At 37.9% G+C, this 20,307-nt stretch overlaps 1 protein-coding gene across 2 annotated transcripts; it reads right to left on the bottom strand.

Annotated features, from left to right (window-relative positions):
- Positions 1 to 2,222: 2,222 nt before the first annotated feature.
- On the bottom strand, positions 2,223 to 18,435 carry papolg (poly(A) polymerase gamma). Of its 2 annotated transcripts, none has more exons than XM_038299467.1 (23): positions 18,033 to 18,435; positions 15,798 to 15,956; positions 14,148 to 14,214; positions 13,998 to 14,079; positions 13,240 to 13,349; positions 13,049 to 13,102; positions 12,085 to 12,196; positions 11,909 to 11,998; positions 11,684 to 11,822; positions 11,489 to 11,561; positions 9,106 to 9,226; positions 8,944 to 9,028; positions 7,735 to 7,788; positions 7,225 to 7,344; positions 7,025 to 7,134; positions 6,305 to 6,426; positions 5,896 to 6,205; positions 5,563 to 5,765; positions 5,387 to 5,473; positions 4,675 to 4,734; positions 4,484 to 4,587; positions 4,283 to 4,383; positions 2,223 to 4,117 (listed from the first exon to the last, which is right to left on the bottom strand). In XM_038299467.1, exons 1-23 carry the CDS (start codon positions 18,047 to 18,049, stop codon positions 3,942 to 3,944), a joined length of 2,556 nt encoding a protein of 851 aa, XP_038155395.1. In that variant the 5' UTR covers positions 18,050 to 18,435; the 3' UTR covers positions 2,223 to 3,941. The 2 variants fall into 2 exon arrangements, with proteins under 2 accessions (XP_038155395.1, XP_038155396.1); XM_038299468.1 differs by having other exon boundaries at positions 5,387 to 5,470.
- Between the last annotated feature and the right edge of the window lie 1,872 nt (positions 18,436 to 20,307).

The raw sequence follows: 20,307 nt of genomic DNA, 5'->3' as shown, positions 1-20,307 counted from the left end.
TCTTATCTATGTAAACATTCTGCATAACATTTATATTTACAAGCACTAATATCTACATAAATTGATTATTTGATCATTTTTATTTATCTTTGATTTCTCTAAAGACTCCTAGATGACTTGCAGAGACACATATTGTATCTTTACCCCATATAACACAAAATCTAGCTTTGAAAAGAGCATGAATTCTGTAGTTATCTTTGTTGTTAGTATATTGATGTGTATAATTAACCAAAAAAATAAAAGAATGTTTCGAATATTCCACTAGAATGTATTACTATTGCAAACATCTGAATTAGAGGGAAGAAAATGGTCAGGGTGGCCAATGATTGGCTGGCCCCCCATCTAGCTCCACCCTGTGTATAACCAGTTAAAATGATGAAATTATATTTTAAGTTTCAGCGCTCAACTATAAAAACTGGAGAAAAAAAATACACCAGAGACAATACACGTATTTAAAAAAGCATGAAATTTGTTGATAAAAACATTTTATCATCAAATTTTTAGGGGAGCAGTCTTGATTAAAAGCAATCTTTTAATTTTTATAATAAAACAGCGATCTTTAATTGATCTCATTTTTTATTTTTCGAAAACAGATATGTCTAGAACATATACATTTAAGGAGCAGCCTAAATACCACAGATCTACAGTATATTTCCAACTTCCTAACAAAAAATAATTTATACTCTGATGCCTGAAATCAGTACACAGAATAATGCTTTAGCATTTTGGGTTTTGACCCTAGGTAGCTGTCTCAGTTTTTTATAACCCATATGAAAATTCCAAGCAATTAATAGCTTTAGAGGTCTAATTGATAAATGACAAAGTTCAAAGTTGTTTGACACCAGTATTCATCTTTCTGCATTGTAACAGCTCCTGATGTTTTTTTATAGAATCAAGGTGAACAAAAAGCATAACAAGGACCAAGAACATCACCTCGAACATCTCTCCAAAGCAAAAGAGTGGTGGGAGCTATGCCGTAGAGATGCTTATCCCCGTTTCTGCTTTTCAGTGGGAAGCTGATCATAGCTTATAGGAAGACAAGAAGATGTTAAATACAGGAACATCTATTAGAGGCAACAGAGGACTTTAATCTGGGTAGTTCCTCTCGAGCAGAACCACCCTGCATGCAACAGATCTATAACAAAATGGATAAAAAAAAAAAAAAGTTCAAACCTTAATCTTCACAATCCACTACCTACTCTATACATCCTCTCACTGCCTCAGCAGAGCTTTAAAGATCAGATCAGACAGCCTTCACCCTGGACACCAGCTGTTTGACCAGCTGCCATCAGGGAAGAGGATCAGACCTTTAAAAAGGGAGTACAAACAGATTCAACAGTACGTTTTAACTCATGGTCTATTCAGCTTCTGAAAACATATTTTTTTCCTCCATGCACCATACAGCAAGTTTATACGTTCCTCATAACCTAGTGTTGGATATAAATGTACCGTATAAATTAAGTCTTTGGCTAAGAATGGTTACAACCACGTTGCCATATAATTACATAATACACACCTGGGAGAATAAGGAAAACACCATAAGATTAATTAAAATAGCCATATAGGAGCTTTTAAAATAAATTAAAATTACTTTTATAACTACCTTTCATTAACACACACTTAACATAGAAAGATAGACATGTCACTCATTTCAGAAAGTGAAACCATTAATTGGTCCACTATTAAATTATCAATTTGATAATTGAGGCTGAGATAAACCATATTTTTTTCCAGAAAATGTGCGCTGATTGTGATCCTTTCCCCGTCCCTGCTGGATGTGTCTTTGTCACGTCATCATAAGTTTTAGCCATGTTGCTTCTGTGTTAAGTATCTTGTGGCCGAATATTCGGAGCATCCCCAACCCAAATACTAAAACTAAAATAAAACAAAGTACAGGTAAACTCAATACCACAGTTGATTCAGGGCATTTTGGGATCATTATTCTGTTGATTTGAGAAAAATACTGAAATAGTTTGTATAATGCACTAGTTAGATAGCATAATACTGCCACCACCATGCTTACCAACAAATGACTGTTTGGCTTGAAGAAAATATTTTAATACTAACTCACAAATTTCACCACTTTTTTACTTGCCAAATCACAGTTTGAATAGTTCTAAAAAAAAAAAAAAGTTAAAATATTAGGAATTAAACATTAAATGTGCGAACCGTAATGCACCGAAAAACAAAAGATTCAGACACTTATGTTTTTTTTTTTTTAGGGGTTTAATGGATGTATGATTCATTTAAAGGAAGTGGTAAACACATACAAAAATACCCTTTCATAACATTTTAGAAACAAACATCTAAATGACTTGTGTTAAATGCTTCTTAACTGCAGAGAACAAACAGAGTGGTGCAGATTTAATTCAAAATGAACTAGCTGCTATGAATGCCATTAAAACAAAAGATCACATGGTACAAATATGTATATATAAATAATGTGATAAGAAACCGCCGATAATGACCAAGATGTCTGGATGATTTTGAAAAAGAAAAAAAAAAGAAGTACTAGTTTACATTTTAGTTTGGGAAACTGAGCCTGGAAAAAAAAAATGAAGATAGTGGTAGCATCACTCTACAAATACAAACACAAAGCCACTCAGCTTCTGCAGGAGGAGTTGGTGGAAATGAAGTCATCTCCACACGCCTCACTGCCTCCCATCAACACCCCACACAACCTGTGGACCCAGATGAGTTCTAAGAACCTCCACAGGAGGCGCAGAGGGTTAGCACCCAAAACAAAGGGAATATTCTCTCTTGCACATCAACACAGCCATCGTTAAATGCTTGCACACATTCAACCATACATGCATGCATACACACAAAACTCCTCAAAGAACAAAACAACCACAGACTTGTCAACTGGGCTCGGTTTGATCAGAAATAATTTCTACAGTGAGATTTGGTTGAAGGTTTGTGGTAGGAGGGATTTGTTGGGATTGATCCTGTAAAGTTCTCAAATTAGCTGTCAGTCAAAGAGAGAAATGCCAAACTGGTAAATAAACACATTGCTGACCTTACCTGCCGATCTTTACGGAGAAAACTCGCCGAACAAGTGGAGGAATGAGCTGAAAACCACGGACAGACACGGTACAGTGCTCTGGCATCGCTCTGCTGTGATGTGACAAAAAAACAAAACAGTCCTGTTGTAAAGGATGGTTTTCCTAGCTCTTACCAGCTCCTGAGGGGCACCAATGGTGGCAGCAACCAACTGCAAACTGGACACTAATCTAGGCGAGTCCAGCCTATCAGGTCCATAAAGGCTAGGGGTGCGTTTTAATAAAAAAAAAACAAGCAAACCCTCAATGAACTCTGCCTGCAACTGGATCTGAACTCATACAATGACAACACAAAGGTCTGGGGATGGAGACAATTTGTTGGTACAAGCAGTGAAAACAAAGAAACAAACAAAAAAAAAATATTTTTTAAACGTTTTCTTTTTTAGATAAAACTACAATAGAATAATCAAAAGCCTTAAGGATCTTCTGCTTTTTTTAAAGACAAAAAGTTATGTACATCAACATTTACAGTACAGGTATATCTGTGTGGAGGAATTGGTGAAGAATGTCCAAACATCTGCTCTCTCTCCAGCAGTGTTAATAAGAAGCGGATATTTTTTAAAAAATTCAACTGGGAAAAAAAAAAAAAAAGGTATATGACATAAAGATCAGCCGGTCTCCCACTTTTAAACACAGATGGAAAAGGAAGAGGAGTAAAAAACTGCTGCTGTAGTTCTCGTGTCATGTCTCTGTGACTGAGTGGGACAGCACTGGCTAGGTCGCAGATCCACGGGAAGAAAATCTGTAATCTCTGAAAGATCTGAGCTGAGGTTTCTGTCCTGCTGCGTCACGGTTCAAAAAGAGCGACCCGAAATCGTCCCCTTTGTGTTTGGCTTGATCGTAGAGGCCCACTGCTGCGTGGGTACGGAGGCAGTCTGTTCAGGCTATGTGAATCCGAGCTTTCTCTGTTTCCTTCAGCCTCTTGGCTTGCTCCTCTACAGACGGAGAGTGGGGTCTTTTTGAGGCGGCTCCGTTCAGAGGGTCAACAACGCGGCTCACCAGAGTGGGGATGGAGCTTCCAACAGGGGGCACCGTGTGTTTGGGTGCTGCATGTTCTACAAAGGCACAAATATATCTGATTTAGTCACTTCGGCTTTTAAAATTGGGTCCTGGATGTTATTTTTATTCCTTACAATGTATACTTTCTGCAACAAAACAGTTTAGTAACTCTGGCTTTAGTGTCTCCTCAATAGTCCCTTTAAAGGACTGAATGGACTCACTTGAGCCGATGACGGGAATGGACATGCCCTTTTCCTCGCTGGCAGTAGGAGCATCTGGGGTGGGAGCGCTCTCAAACACTGGGGCCTTGGGAGGCGTGATGCTGCTCACACACATTAACACAAAAAACACAATCTCAATCAGTTCGCTGTGTTCTACAGGTAATCCTTTGGCAATCGGAAAACCTTGAATCTCGAACGTACTTGTGGCGGTTGAGGGCCAGTTTAATGGAATTTTTTACAACACGACAGCTGTTGCTGGCTGGCAGAGGAGATGAGGCGTCGGGTAGCTCCATACTTGGAAGTCTCTGATGTGGAAAACAAAAAAAGTATTTTTAAAAAACTGATTAAAATAAACAAAACATTTAACAGACTTAACACTCCAACTTAAGTACCTGTGTTCTTGAGGTATCGGTTGTTGGAATGGGCTTCACCTTTGAGCCAGACAGAGGGGGCTAAGAGAGAAAAGAAAGACTTAATAACTTAACCCGACTCCATCTGAGTCCCTGCACATTTCTCATGCTCAAATTTCTGGTTTTCAAGGCTGAGATTAGCAAAGCCTCAATATATACACAGATCATCATTAAGATCAATATTAGCCCTCTAAAAAAGAAATGAATAAAAATCAAAGTGCGGAAATATCAGTGGACATATTCAAAAATTAGTGATAACAAATAAGCAGATTGATGCAAAGATTTATTCTATGAACTCGTTTAAAATGGACCACGTATTAATAGAATGGAAGCATGTTTTCACAGAAAAAGCTGATATAAAAGTAAAAAATGGTTTCCAATAAATATGTTTGGCATGAATTTGATTGTTAAAAATCTCTGAAAGATCTGAGCTGAGGTTTCTGCCCTGCTGCACTTGAAGTTAAGAAAGTTGTTTTCCTATTTTAAATATAAATAATCTTAATCCAAAAAAGTTATAGTTGGGGTAAGTGGACAGATAAATTGGTGAATAGATGGAAAGTAAGGAAGGACTTATTGATACAACATAAGAGTAGGAACAAGTCTAGAAATACATGTCTTTATTTCATATTCTAATTTCTGTATTCTCCATCTATTCCAGAATCCAGAAATGAACAGAAAATGTATAAACACTCACAGTGCTGGGTGCTTCTCCGTGTGGACTGCAGTCAGAGGATGGTGGGTATGGCTCTTTGAATGAGGAGTCATCACTGGACACCACCTGCTGCAAAAACACACAGCCAGTTCTGCTTTGTTTCTACTCCACCAGCAGGGCAATGTACTTTAGATCTGCAGAGCTTAGAGCTTTCTTACGTCCGAGTCTTTGAGCCTCTTGGCCAGGTCTTCCTGCGTGGGGGAGTGTGGTCTCTTGGCAGAAGCGCTGTGGGTGGGCTCCTCGAGGCCGTTTGGCTCCTCTTTAGGGCTGCTGGCAGCGCTGGGCTTTTCGCTCCCACTCAGGACTGAGCTGATGGAGGCGCTGGCTGGTGGAGAGGCAGGCTTTGCTTTAACTAAGGCCTCTGTGGAACGTGAAGAGATGCCATAATGCATTTCATGTTTGACTAGAAAAACCCAATTCCTTTAGAACAATAAAATGATATGATATGAGCGAAAGCAGCGTAGAAGTTAATCAGTGACATATTAACTCACTTGAGACAGCGACAGACTTGTCCTGTTCTGTAGCAGCGGGTGCAGCTGTGCTCGATGTTGCTGCGGCTGCGCCTGTCGGCAGCACGGCAGCAGCTGCTGCTGTGCTCGATGCTGGGGAGGTCTCCACAAAAAGCTGTTTTGGAGGACTTACTCCATCTTCTGCGTCTGATACAGGTTTAGGCGGTTTGTTGGTAGGGGAGCTAAAGGGAGTTCCTGAGTCTGTGTCTCTAGAGCTGTCCAGGTGACTGCTGTCCAGGGAGAGCCGCTTTGAACTTGCACCGTTTGAGCTTCTGTTCAATTCTGCTATGCTCTGTGGAGGAATGGGCACATAAAGAGCCACTTAAAAAAAAAAACAAAAAAAAAAAAAACATATGTATATATACATAAAAATAACTAAAGGAGAACAGACCCTTTTCTTCTTCTGCACCAGTTCTGGGGGGAGATACTGATGGAGTTGTTTCTTCTTCACATGTGTTGCTTCGATTTTCATCCCCTCTTTCAGCATGTTGATGTTATTAGCTTGTCTGTATACTATAGGAAAGAACATCATCAGCAATGACAAAAATTAGTTCAGTTTGAGAAGATGTTTACTTTTACTCATTCTGGGTATCAATGTTGAAAATCTAGGAGAAGTGATTAACACATAAAACTGCCATTACTTGAAATAAATAAAAAATACAACAATGGATTGGTGCTGAGCTTCACCACCCCCTTATGACCACCATCAGATATTAGTTCAATCTGATTTATAATTCCGAAGGAGTAGAGAGTTTACATTTGTATAAGGATAATGCTGATAATCAGGAACATACCATCAACCATCCAGGTTTAAAGTTCCACTATGATTGTTCTGACCAATACTCCAAAATAGGATAATTTTGACTTTGCTTAGATCAGATAAAATAATCCATAATAAATTCAGATTTTTGCTTCTTAATAATGCATTCAAGTTGTCTAGTTCATTATTATTACACTCAGGAAAATAGTTCAGTTTCAATAAATCATTAAAAGCACAAAATGAACCTACTAAAATAAACAATGCAGTTGGAATACTTGTGGACAGCTATGCAATTTAAACTAAACTAACTGACTGAATGAGAGCGATGTTTGTTACTGTAGGAGGATCTACCAGTGTCTGTGAAGGACTGGATGTCAAACGTAAGGTCAATGTTGACGCTCTCTGCATTCTCCACCTTCTTGAAGATGATCCCAATAAACCACATGGCAACAAAGTCGTTTCTGTGGCAGAAACACAAATTTTAATGGTATCCAAGAGGCAACATGTTACTCATGAGGCCGTTTTATTTGTACAAGAAGAGTTGGACTCACTCATTGCGGTTGTCTTTGGACCCAGGGAAGGACTGAGGGTTGACATGAGCCAGCGTAATGTACTCATTCCTCTCGAGGTTTCCCACGAGGACACGGATCTTTGACTCTACGAGACCGATCCTGGGAGGAAGCGTTGATGCAAAGTGAGGATTTTTGTTTACAACCTGGTTTTGTTTTTCGTAAATAAGCAAAATACTTCCAAAATACTATGTTTTGTTAAAAGAATAAACTTCAATCTGTAAAACAAAATTCTGGATGAAGAGAAGCAACATACAGCAGCGAAACCTAACATCCAAACAACTCCAAGAATTTAGACCTGTTTAGCTGCAAATAAGGTAATGACTCATTCACTCACCCTACTTTGAAGCCATTATGCAAAAGGTGTTGAAATGGTCTAGTCAAAGCTCATATGAATACATACTTCAAACAAACGCTAAGCGAGTATACTTTTTTTTTATTGCTGACAATTGAAGCCCTGTATCAAAAGCCTTTGCCCCCATTAACACTTACCATTCTAAGTGGTTTTCCTCGGTGGATGCACTAGCAGTGAGAACAATATAATGCCTGTCGAGACAAAACACAAGCTAACTCTTCACCTTTTTAAAACATTTTTTCCATCTAATTTCACCCACATGCTTTATACACAGAACAAAAAGCTAAGGTTTAGTGTGTCTGCACAGGTCTACACAATATCATCTACCATAACTAGAGATAGACCAATAACCTACTGACAGCTTTCAGCAGCCATGCCCTGAAGTCACAGAGCCAGATGTTTTTGCTATCCTGTTAGTTTGGTTGATGAAGTTTTTGTTATTCATTTGTTTAAATGTTTTATTGCATAACATTTCATGCAATTCTGCTAGTTATATTTGGCAAAAAACAAAGAAATTGCAGTATTGGCTACAAAAATCATTTGAGTACCTGGTTAAGGACCTAGAACCACTTAACATTAAATTCTATCATGTGGCAGTCATCTATGTTGGGTTTTGTTGAGATTTGTCAAACCAAAGTTCATACCTTAACAGGACAGCTACAACTCTTTGGGATGTACCTCTTTACCAAATTTAGTCCTTAAAGATGATTCTACTGCTGTCAGGAGAACCTCTGCCCCTGTCTCAAGCTGTAACATCTGACACATTTTCTTCTATGATTGGTGTTGTACTCCGCTTCCACCAAATCTGACTAGCTTTCCTGCAGTTCTGAAGACAAGCATCCCTACAGCGTGATTCTGCAACAAATGTGTTTAACTAGGGGGATTGCTCAATATACGGTCAGTTTTTAGCCAAACAATTTTCAGCATGTTATCTTAAAGGTTCTATTTAAGCACAACCTTCCACATGTTTATCATGTCTTTTGCTTTATTCTGATTCTCCTTTATCATTGTTTTCCTTTTTCCTGAAGACGGACTCTCCCATCTGAGCCGTGGCTCACTGAAGCTCCTCCTTCATCCCCAACCTCCACTTGCAAAAACGCATTTGAAATCAACGTTTCTTCCTTCCAGTTTGCAATCATGCACTTTTTTTTGCTGATTAACCATATAAAACTAAACCATATAAATAAAACAGAGGTTATGATGAGGCTGATTATTTCTTTTATAATTCGGTTTTAATAATAGTCATTTGCCCAATCCTGTAAACTGCACATCTGCCTCCTGAATTTTCTTTTGTAAATCCACAGAGGCGGTTATGATTGATATACTTATAAAAAAGGAAGACCTACTTGTACTTTTGGAAAAAGTTGGGTGGTTCAAAGAGTTTTGGCCATTCTGCTTTTCCTTGAAGAATCTCATCTGTGACGCTGAGACCTGTTCATGACGAGCCAGAGAGGTTCAGTCACTGTGCAACACATCCAGAGGCCCTCCCTTCAAAAATCAGCCATTACCGTGTTTAAACTCCTCTGTCATGATGGTGCGTGTTGATGAGGAGACGTTGTAGGTGGAGTTCTGCTGGGGGTAGGCTGGCGTGATGATGGGCATCAGGTGGTATCTGTCAGAGGGGTTCACCTAAAAGAACAAAGAAGAGGAACAAGAGATGTTGGTTTCTGTTAGCAGATGAGAACTTATGCTAACTCAAACAGGCCTGCATAAACTGATCACCAGTTTGTTGTCCATGTGAGAAATTAAGGCAAAACTATAAAAAGACTTTAATGTCTCAAAAACACAATTATCCTCAGTGGAAGTTTTTTTTAAATCAAAGTGTTTTTACTAGTGATATTAAATAAGTCATACATTAATCAGTTTGCATTTATTCAAATAGAGATTGCAGAGTAACAGCTGTGAAAGAAATAAACCACACACAAAAGTACAGAGGGAAGACAAAAGAGGATAAAAATGCAAGTCAAGCATAAAGAGGGTAGATAGCATGACAAATGAGCATCAAAAGGCAAATCTAAACATTATAGGCATTTATAGATCAAGCAAGAATTACAACTGGTTGTATAGAGTTTATTTTTAACAGTACAAAGATTACAGAAATAAAAAGAAATTCACAATTTTGTTTGTTTCCAATTACTTTCAATACAACTTTATTTCTCCAGCACTAAGTAGGCTGTATGTTTTTAATCATTTTATATTTATTTTTGACCAAATAATAATAGTATAAAAATAAAATCACTGATAGACTGACATACATTTGTTTCTATAGGAACAAAAAAAAAAATTACACAAGAGCTTGAAGAGTTTGAAAAAGCATTTATTTTAGGCAACAAAATGATTTATGAGTAAATCTCAGACATCATACAGAGAAAGTAATGGCTTACACTCTGACTGGGAGATAAAATATCCTGCAGCGCCCCCTGGTGTGTGTAAGTAACTATTGATTGTCTAGAATCTGAAATCAAAACCAGCCCCAAACCAGTAACTTTTAACAAACTTCAGATATGATTACAAAGCATTACATCCAAATGAAAGGAGCTCAGAAAGGGGGACCTTGGTAAATCTGATTTTAGTTTTTTTGCCATATTAAATTACAAAAATGCAATTTTATATGAATTTCTTACATAGGAGTTTAATTCAAGCATTTAGTTCTGTTTGAGGATATTTGACTTACAGCTACTATGCACCTATAAATTAATATTTTGGAAAAACAAAAATATCTTATTATCCGACTGAAAAATATATCCATGCACTGTTACACTGCATTCAGTCAACACCTGGTTAGTGCATCAATGTGGCGTGGCCCAATAGCAGCCTTGAGGTAAGCTGAATTGTTGGGTTTGGTGTTTACAATTTTCCTCCTAATATTTCTGCACTGTTCCCCAATAGGCTTGGGCCAGGCTGGCACTGGGGAGTGTTGGCCTAGTGGTTAGAGCAGTGTGCTTGTGCTCTGAGAAGGTTTTAAGTACCCAGTTCAATTCCCACAGCCTGCTCTATGGGTCTCTGAGCAAGACCCTTAACCACACACTGCTCCCCGGGTGCCGCACAAACTGCTCTCCGAGGGGATGGGTTAAATGCAGAGGTGAATTTCCCCATTGTAAGACTAATAAAGTTAAATTATTATTACTATTTTTCTTCTAAGCAGTTGTGTGTACCTTTGGCATCCTGGACCAGTACCAAGTGAAGCCAGAATTTCTATACAGAATATCAACAGATGGAAGTAAGAAGAGGTTGACTGTTGGCGTTAGAAATGTCTCTCTCGTTCAACCCCCGATTTCAGGCAACCTAATAAAACACCAAATCTACTTTAGTCCGCACCGAGGACCCACTGATCAGCAGCACAGTTTGTTATAAATAAATCGCAGGAGAGATGCATTTGATATTCTTTGATTTAGGACTGACTTCCCAAATTAAACAGTTGAAGCCCATCTCTAATGTTTCTCTTGAAGCGCTGTCTCCAGCAGTGGAGACAGTAAATTCAATGGGCTGATTTAACACTCCTCTAGAGGATTTAAGTGGTTTTTTTTTTACATTAGGGCCCATTCATAAAACTTTAAAGTACTAAATGCTTGAAATGCCTCGCTCCATGTGTATAATGGATCTGAATTATTTTTCCTTTTAGAACAAATTTACAAAAATGTGCAGCTTAATGTAAAGCAGATCAGCTATGATCCATATGTCTAGAAGTAGAGTTTGGCAACTAATAGGAATAAATTATGGAATATTAAGTGGTTATGGGGTCTTTTCTGCAGTCCCTAGTAAAATGTAATGCATGTATAAAGAGTTAATTGCTTTAAGTAGCAATAAGAGCCCCTTGCCTAGCAAAATAAGACTCATATCTGGAGACTGGCCTTTAAAAAAATCCAGAAACAAACCCTTCTTCATACTCACTCTAGGATCCCAAACAGGTAAATTGAGATTACTGTCCTCAGGTTGTTTCAGTAGCACAGGATTCGGCCACTCCCTGAAGGGGGAGAACAACAAACTTGGTAAGCAGATGCATGCATGCTGAAATACAAAAATTAACACAAGGTATGATTTGTAGTGCTGCCACTAATTTAGTGTAGGATGCTAAGGGAAACGCACCATTTGGAGAAAACCAAGAAGAACTTATGGACAAGTGTGGCAGCTACAGCGTTGGGGTAGAGCTGACAGGTCCTGGCCACCAACATGGCCCACGACACTCCACCAAGAAAGCCCAGGATATTGGAATAGATTCCTCGCCCTGCAATCACATGAAACCCCACAGACTCAAGAGGACAACTTTTAAGTGAGACCACTTAAACAGGTGTGGATTTCAGCAGAACTTACGTTTCGCCCACAGTTTGATGGCCCTGAGTGTCAACCTGAAGTTCTCTTTGTTTGGCACCAGGTATAAAATTTCATCCGTTACTCGACAACCTACAACAAAACACAAAGTCTAATAAAGCTGCAGGCTCAGAGCACCGGGATCCCAGTTAAGATTTAATATCAGCTGCATTGCGCACCGTTTAGGCTTCGGATGCAGCGAATGTCCAAGTTTTTCAGGATGGAGTCCCCCCTCAGGTCCAGGTTGTCTGGGATGGACTGTAAGGCCAATCTGGCAAAGAGCAGGTCAATCTGCAACATGCAGACAAATGATTAAAACCCACAGATCAAACTTTACAAGCAGCTCATTTAATGTATATGAAGTTGCAGGAAACATGAACTGAATAAAATACTAAGCTAGACCTAAAAAAATACATACAAGACAAAATAAAAAAGTTACTTTGAAGGTTATGTTTGAAAACTAGAGGGATATCAAATTAATCAATTTTTTCAAAAACAAGGAAAAAGGGCATATAGGAAGATAAGTATTTTGTCTGAAACGTTTTTGTTTTAAGTTATGATCAGGGTCACCTGAAGCTACAGAGATTACTTAATTACACAGAGTACACTTTTAAAGCAGACAGCTTCCATTGAGAGAGAATATATTCCCTCTTGTTTGCATTCCGGGGCTCTTTTACCATGAACCAAATAAACTAAATGCTAAGCTAAACTGAACAAACTCTTCTTCCATGGAAGCAAGAGCAAAAGCTGATAAGTAGGAACAAATCCTTGAATTTACATAACAGTTGTCAGGTGCTTCTCACATCAGACGTCAACAATTATAAATGTTCTGAAGAAAAACAAACAAAACTACAGAAAGTTCAAGTACATCACTGGATCTTAAATAAGCTATAAAGTATTAACAGAATGTCTAAACTGCTTTGGTCGCTACTCTTCCTGGGCGTCTATAAATATACAACTTTTCTTGCAGCTAATGCTAATAATGTATCTCTCATTTTTCATCTCTCAAAGCGGATAAACAGGTTCGTTGCAGACGTTTATTAGGTTACTCAATCATCTGCACGCATGCTCCACACGCGCAGCTTGATCTGTTATTGTTTGCATCGGGATTCAGATGTGGAAAAACAGGTATTGGTGGCTCACCTCAATCCCATCAAATTTGAATTTAATCACCGGTACAAAAGCATCCTCTACAGCCTGCAGAGAGAAGAACAAGAAAGAAGAAAAAAGCAGTGTAAAAATAATTTAAAAGGATTAAAAATAATAATAATAATAAAAAAAGGAATACCACAGCTTTAAGCCTGTTTTTCAATAAAAGTGTTGATAACCCTTACCCTTAAGTCTTTGATCTCTTCATGTTGTTTCAATTTCTCAAAGAAAGACTGGAAAAAGTCAGTTCTCTCTACATGCCGTGGAGCCACACACAAGGCATCAATATCAGCTCCTACAACAAGCACATCACAATTATACAGGTATATATAGATTTATATACACAAGTATGCTAAATTACTTACAACCAGAGATTGACCGATACAGATTATTCGAATTATTTTAAAAGAAAAAAGGAACATTTATAGACAAATCAAAACATTGGAGGGAGCAGCATCGCAGGTCACTCATGTAATCTCAAGGCATGGCTGCTGAAACCCCTAATGAATCAGCCAAACCATCCATCTATCAACCGATATGAGAAAATAATCTTTATGTCCTTTTATTTGTAGTTTTGAATTAATATATTGAACCTCTTTCCATTTTCTATTCCAGGCAGATTCAGACTAAAGCGCCCTGCTCATAGTCAACAAGGTTCTGTCCTCACCCTGACAACATGAACCCACGAGGACCAGAGAAAGTAACAACACAGTTCAGGGTTTTTCTATTGAGCAGACACATTGAACTTAAAAAAAAAAAAAAAAAAAGAAAATGGCAAAATACACTTTTTTAATGACTGTGGTTCAAATCTCCATGACAACTTTTTTTCCTAAAACCTCACTGTAAGATGCACTTACAAAAAGAAGAAAAGAGGCTTAAAACATGAAACATCAAAGCAAGGTGTCCAGTTCCAGGCGGTATAATATGAATGAACAGAACATACCTTTCGTGTGCACTCCAAGTCTGTATGACCCAAATGTAAATATCTTTCCTCCAACACAACTAATGGCCGATGGTGGTAGATTCTGCAAGACAGAAGTTATTAGTGATGTGAAACAGTGGCAGACTTACAAGAAAGCGCAGAGAAACATACCTTTAATTCACTGATCTCTGCGATCCATTCTTTAACCAAGTTATTCAGCTTCCCAAGAACAGCAAGTCTGAAAGAAGAGACAGGAGTTTTACCGTGTGCAAATGAATAAGTGCTCTTCTACCAAACATGTAGCCGGAATAACTTACATTTTAATTCGGCCTTCTGAATGACAGAGCAAACTGCTGTGATTATGAGTTTTTGCATCCATCTGTAATCATGGGTTGCCCAGAGCTATTCAGAGGGACCTATGAGAACCCCACACTCCAACAATCTACCCCCTCAGCACTGATATAATTTAGTAAAGTAACCTTATCCAGAAATAAGCCAAATTTATTCACATTAAATAAAGATAATGAAGAAGAGAAGAACAATATGACCACCAGTTATATTATCATCCTTATTAATGCTGGTTCTTAATTAAACTGTGCTTTGTTCTGGAAACAGGTTGACCTTTTTTTCTTTGATTAGACTTTTAATCATACTGGTTGCTTTAAATTCATTTAAGGAACATATTATTTAAAACCTAGGGCTCAACTTGAAAAATAAATAAGGAGTGATAATTAAACAACAAATTATCAAGGGAATTTGTGTTTCTCAGATATAGATATTCCTTCTCGGCAAGCAAAAAGCTAGCTTCCATTTATCTGAGTTATGAGCAGGAAAAACAGCTGAAGTGCTCTCTCCAGAGGAGAGCAAGGGATGAAAACAATGGAGCCCTCCTCTGCAGTTACACTAGTTTAAACCCGAGTCAAAATGTGGACATGTAGGTTGATAGATCAATCAGGACTACAAGAAAGATATCCTGGATATAAGTGGCAGAAATAAGCCTCAGAGAGAAGATGAGGAGGGAGCTCTGAGTAGAGCCACTGTTGATCACACAAGGAATAAACTCCAGGGCAGGTTCAAGGCTTCAATACACAACCATCCATGTAAACCAACATTTAAGGTCAATAAAAAGTGACTAGTTAACCTAATATGAAGGTCTTTAGATCGTGGGAGAAACCAAAGGTTTCTCCAGAACGTTGTCAACTTTCACAGATGTCACCTCTAACAGCTTTACCCAGCATAAATATCATCCCAAAGCCTTTAATACATTTTCCTTTTCTTTAAACAGTTTTCATATTTTTTAATATAGGCCTTTACAAATTCTCTGAGCTTGTTTAAGACATACTGCACAGACTCAAATTGTGGATTTGCTTCATAGCTGCCCCAGTTTTTAGATTGTCTTTATTTCTAATAGCTTTTTTTCCACAATCTGTCCCTTTCAAGTGTGGATTTTTTTTTATTTGTGTGGCATGGAGACAGAACATAAAAAATCTCCACAGATTTGACCACACTGCGTAGACAGAGCCTCTTTATACGCAGTCAGTGTGACATGGGGAAAAAAAAAGAGGAAAAAAAATTAAAAGTGTTTGCAACCAGTTTGACCCAGGCTTTATGCACAAATCTAATACACTAATTAGATAACCTATTCAGTTAAACTAAAAAATAAAGATGGACATATTAAAGAATATGAAGAAAGTTTCTAAAAGTCATAAAAAGTGATATAAATGAACTTCACACGTGAATGATTATTCTGTGCTACTGTGGAATCTGTCAGGAGCGCTGATTTATTTGGTTTACAGTAGCTACACACACTGGAATTCTCACCTGTGGTTAAGCTCCTCCTCATCCTCAAAGACACCAAAAGGTTTCATTGCATCACAGAGCTTCTTGGTGTACAAGTGGTCTATTTCTCTTGGGGGAGCCAAGCTTATGGCAGAGGTGATGCCATAGTGTTTCTGAGGCTGCTGCCCACCAGGCATTGTACTGCAAGGAGAAAACAAAAAACAAAATGACATGTTTAGCCTGGCAGATTTTTGGCCTTTAAATTGCAGTAAACCTCTTTTCTGTAGGGGCATTAGATAAGAAAACATGTGATAAAAACAAACAATAGACATATTTTAAGCGTGATTTTATTTAGCATTTTTTGACAAACAGCCCTGCTTAATGGAAAGTTGGAGACAATTGATGGGTGCCTTGTAAGAGATAATATTGGTTCATAATTTTTTCCTTGCTTATTCAAGATGTGTGTTACTTTGATATTTACTCTGATGAACATTGATACTTGTTTCAGACGTAGGGATGGACCAATACATCGGCCTTCAAATAGTTTGACCCATTACAGAATTTTTTCCTTGCATCATTAGTTCATTAATATCGGTGCATTAAATTGCACAAATCCTGTGAATCGCTGCTTTGTCCATTTCCTATTCATTGCCTTTTTTCCCAATGATTTGTATCTTTTTATTTATTTTTTTTAATATAGAGACTTGTGGGTCATTTTTATCATGTGAATGAGGGGAAACAATAAGCCTCACTCCAAATATTGGGCAGCATACATCATGGACCTGTTAGATTAAGGTCATAACCGGTTTCAGCCTTAAAAAAAAAACTGTATTGGTTATTCCCCTTCGCAACTAGTAAAACAGTGATTTAATGTGAGACCCTCTCCAATATTTAGACAACTTTCTGTGTTGATTTTTTTTTATAAATGCCAGTCCTTATGAAACATCAATTAGAATCAGTCATAAAATTGAATGACTAATACATTATGGCATATTTGGCCTTTTCACTTTAAATGGATATGTTATCAGTAAACCTGCAGCTCAAGTTTAGTAGAATTTAAATTTGTTGTCTGTTAAGTACCCACAAACAAAGATTCAACTGGTTATCTTGAGCAAGCAAAGTCCATTTTCAATTGAAAAAAGTCAAATTTTCTCAATTCACTGAAGAATCTGAGCACAATTTTCCCTGCAACAATAAAACGTTACTGTTTAAATCCTAATTGCCTAAAGCAACTTACTAGATCTAAGCTTAAATTAATATATATTACAAAATACATCAGATTAATTTTGAGTAATGTATTCAATGTAAGGTTTTAAAGCATCAGTTAAAACATTTCCCTCAAAAGTTTGAAAAAAAAAAATACTTTATGTTGTGACAACGTCCACAATTGTCACTGTAAATTGAGCTTTAGCAGTCAACCAAAGAAGGTTGAATTTAAAGTGATGCAAAAGTATTAAGTTCTTTTTTTTTCATTCTGCTTTAAGTAAACGGGAAGTTAGTACTAGAAATTAATTGTTCTGCCATACAACTACAATCTGCTATTCAAGCTGAATTAGTGGACACTAACATTTTGTATCTTAAAATGCGGCAGTTTTAATTCGAAACCTGCCCACGCGATATAGGTATAATTTAGGTTATTGTCAAAAACCCTACCCACCTATGTAGACATCATAAAATGCGTAAAAATAACTGATAGGGATAATTTGTTTTGGCACATTTTTTCACTTGAGCAGATACTAAGTGTTTAACGTTTGAAGGCTGTTAGCCAGTTGAGCAGATTCAGATGCATTGCCGGCTAACTCAAACTGTCTACTGACAGCGACCTGCGTAATTAGCTCCACTTTTCAAACAAGCGTGTACAACTTAAATTTAGTATAATTCAAAAGTTCGGAGCGACTTTACCGAAATAAATGGGAAATAAATTACAAGTGTGTCAACTGGATCATCGACCAGGTTGCTAGCACACAGGCTACAAACAGGTTGGAATGGCTGACAAATTAGCTAATTTACTAGCTTGGCAAGTTTTTAGTTAGCTGATACGGAGCGATGGTTCAACTAACTACACTCTTTCCGGTCTAAGACATTAAGAATTCACGTTTGGTGAAAGAAAAACTCCAAGGTGCATTTTCAAAAGTTTAGAAACAACAAAGAAGCTAGCTAACGGCGGCTGCAGGCCTTGTTGTGACAGCTGGCTAACATTAGCCTTTAGCCTATTCTTCATGAAGGCGAGCAGAAGCCCCGCTCTGAAGCAGAAAACCTTCTCCATGCTGAACTTACCTTGACATTTCTTTCATGACCCTCTAAAAAACTTGCACTAATTGTTCAATTTTAAATCCGTAAAAAAAAGAAAATAAGAAAGTCAGTCAGTGGGAATGACAACAGCCTCGACCTGATTTCAACAATGGTCACTTTCCAGGGAACAGTTCAAACCTTCCCTCTGAACCGGAATCACAACGGGAGCTAACGAATCCGCTCATAATCCCCAAAGAGCATCCATATCTACTTTATCTTCTAAGTCAAAGAGATTTTTCGGAGATGAGCCGAGCCGAGCACGCTTTTAAGTGCTGTTGTGGGTTGTTTTGAGATTGCAAACAACAAATGTAACGGCGTTTGTTGGCCGACGTCTGGGTGAACCACGCCGAACCACCGCCGTCAGGAGGCGCCGCCTCGTTGAGGGCCACAAATCACGTGACCGCGACGCATCGACGCAGTTATGCAATGTGCAAAGTAATGCTTAGAAAACATTTAAGAATTAGAGGTTAATTAGAATTAGACTTCCCAGCACTACTCGTGAAAAATATAGATTTTTTTAATAGATGCGTCAGCCAACGTGATACTTATTTGTTAGGTCTTCCCTTGTATATTAAAACTGATGAAGGGATATTTTACTAACATGTTTTTCTTTACAATTAATTTATTTATTCTTCAGGAAAAATAAAAAGCCGTTTTAATGAAAGACAACAAAAATCGCAAACAGATGTGTCCCAAGTATGCCAGGCCTTTGAAGCAGGGGCAGAGCTAGATGGGGGGCCAGGGATGGCCATGGCCACCCTTAGCCAATCATTGGCCACCCCTGTGGCCACCCCTACCATTTGTTCCCTCTGATACAGACTAGAAATGTTTAAATATATGTGTCTATTTGTTAGCAAAGGCTATAGGAAAGTATAGTTAGTCTTTATTTAGAAAATTTGGTGCCGATCCTCTTTCAGCCACCCCTCAGTGTACATTGGTTATTGCCTGGCCACCCTTCTAAAAAATTTCTGGCTATGTCTCTGCTTTGAAGACCGGAAGGGGTAATCTGTAAATTGGGATAGTCTAGCCCGGAAGTCTTCAACAGGGGATCCGCGACCTCTAGGGGGTCCCTGGAGCTACTGCATGGCGAAAATTTTGGTTGATTAGACTTTTTTTTTAATATTAACCGCTGCAATTTTTTACACTAATTGAAATATCTTTAAATACACATTAACATGAATTCAACACACTGTAGTAAAGAGATAAATGGAGGCAGAAGATGTCTTTCAGTCATCAATATACACATTCAGCGACACACAGGAGCTCTTTCAAGCTGGGCACGGTTTCATTCACAACACCTGTCCCATCAACCAGGAATCAGGAATACTTTAATAATCCCAGGGAGAAACTACTTTTGTTACATTACTCCATCTGTAATAGAGAGACTATAGGTCCAGTTTGATAAAACACAATTTCATACAGAATATATAATTAGGGGGTCCCCGCTCCATCTCGCCATCAGTTTGGGGGTCCTTGACCTGGAAAATGTTAAAGACCCCTTGTCTAGCCCAGTGGTCTGCAAACAGTCGCTTTGGAGCCACAAGTTGACACTTGTAAATTACTCTTCATCACTATATTTTGAAACAGAAATAAAAAAAAAATGTATCCAAAACCAATGGACTCTAAATAAAACAGAAATAGATTTTTTATCCTTTTAAATGCTTCATTGGGATTGCAGCAACCCGTTTAAAAGGTATTTATTCTCTTTTCGCAAGATATTTAATTCTTTCTAAAGCTTATGAAATGGCATGTTGATCAGGTCTATTTAAAAATTATTTGGTACATATCTCTTTAAAAACAGTCACATAATGTTTGCGGCTCAAATGAGTCTTTGTTAAATGGACTGAATGTAAAAATTGCTCTTTGGATTGTAAAGGTAGCCTATCCTTCAGCAGCAGTCCTGCGCTCTCACCTCAGCTTGACTTTAGTTGCCAAGCAACCCTGATAGCAGAAGGCCTAAAACTAAGAAGTCTCATATGGACGTAAAATAATGTCATTGAAATCTGCCTTTTTTAAACACTGAATTACATATTTTATCCTGATATGTGTAGCCTAGTATTGGCAGGAGGTAAACACAATTCTTAAAAACTACAAATTAATATGACAGAAATATAAGTGCAACAAACGCCACATGAAAACCTGCATACATTATTTAGTTGAAGATAAAGAGTCTTTATATACATTTTAAAGGAGGATGTTGACAAACAGGACATGCCTTCAGCATTCTGTGTTTTAATGATTTTCAAAGAGCTGAAGAAAA

This window comes from Cyprinodon tularosa, unplaced genomic scaffold (assembly GCF_016077235.1).
Source record: "Cyprinodon tularosa strain WSP-4 unplaced genomic scaffold, ASM1607723v1 ctg43, whole genome shotgun sequence".
Taxonomy (NCBI): Eukaryota; Metazoa; Chordata; class Actinopteri; order Cyprinodontiformes; family Cyprinodontidae; genus Cyprinodon; species Cyprinodon tularosa.
Note: the sequence above shows the minus strand (reverse complement) of the source record. Positions and strands in the feature narration are given on the sequence as shown.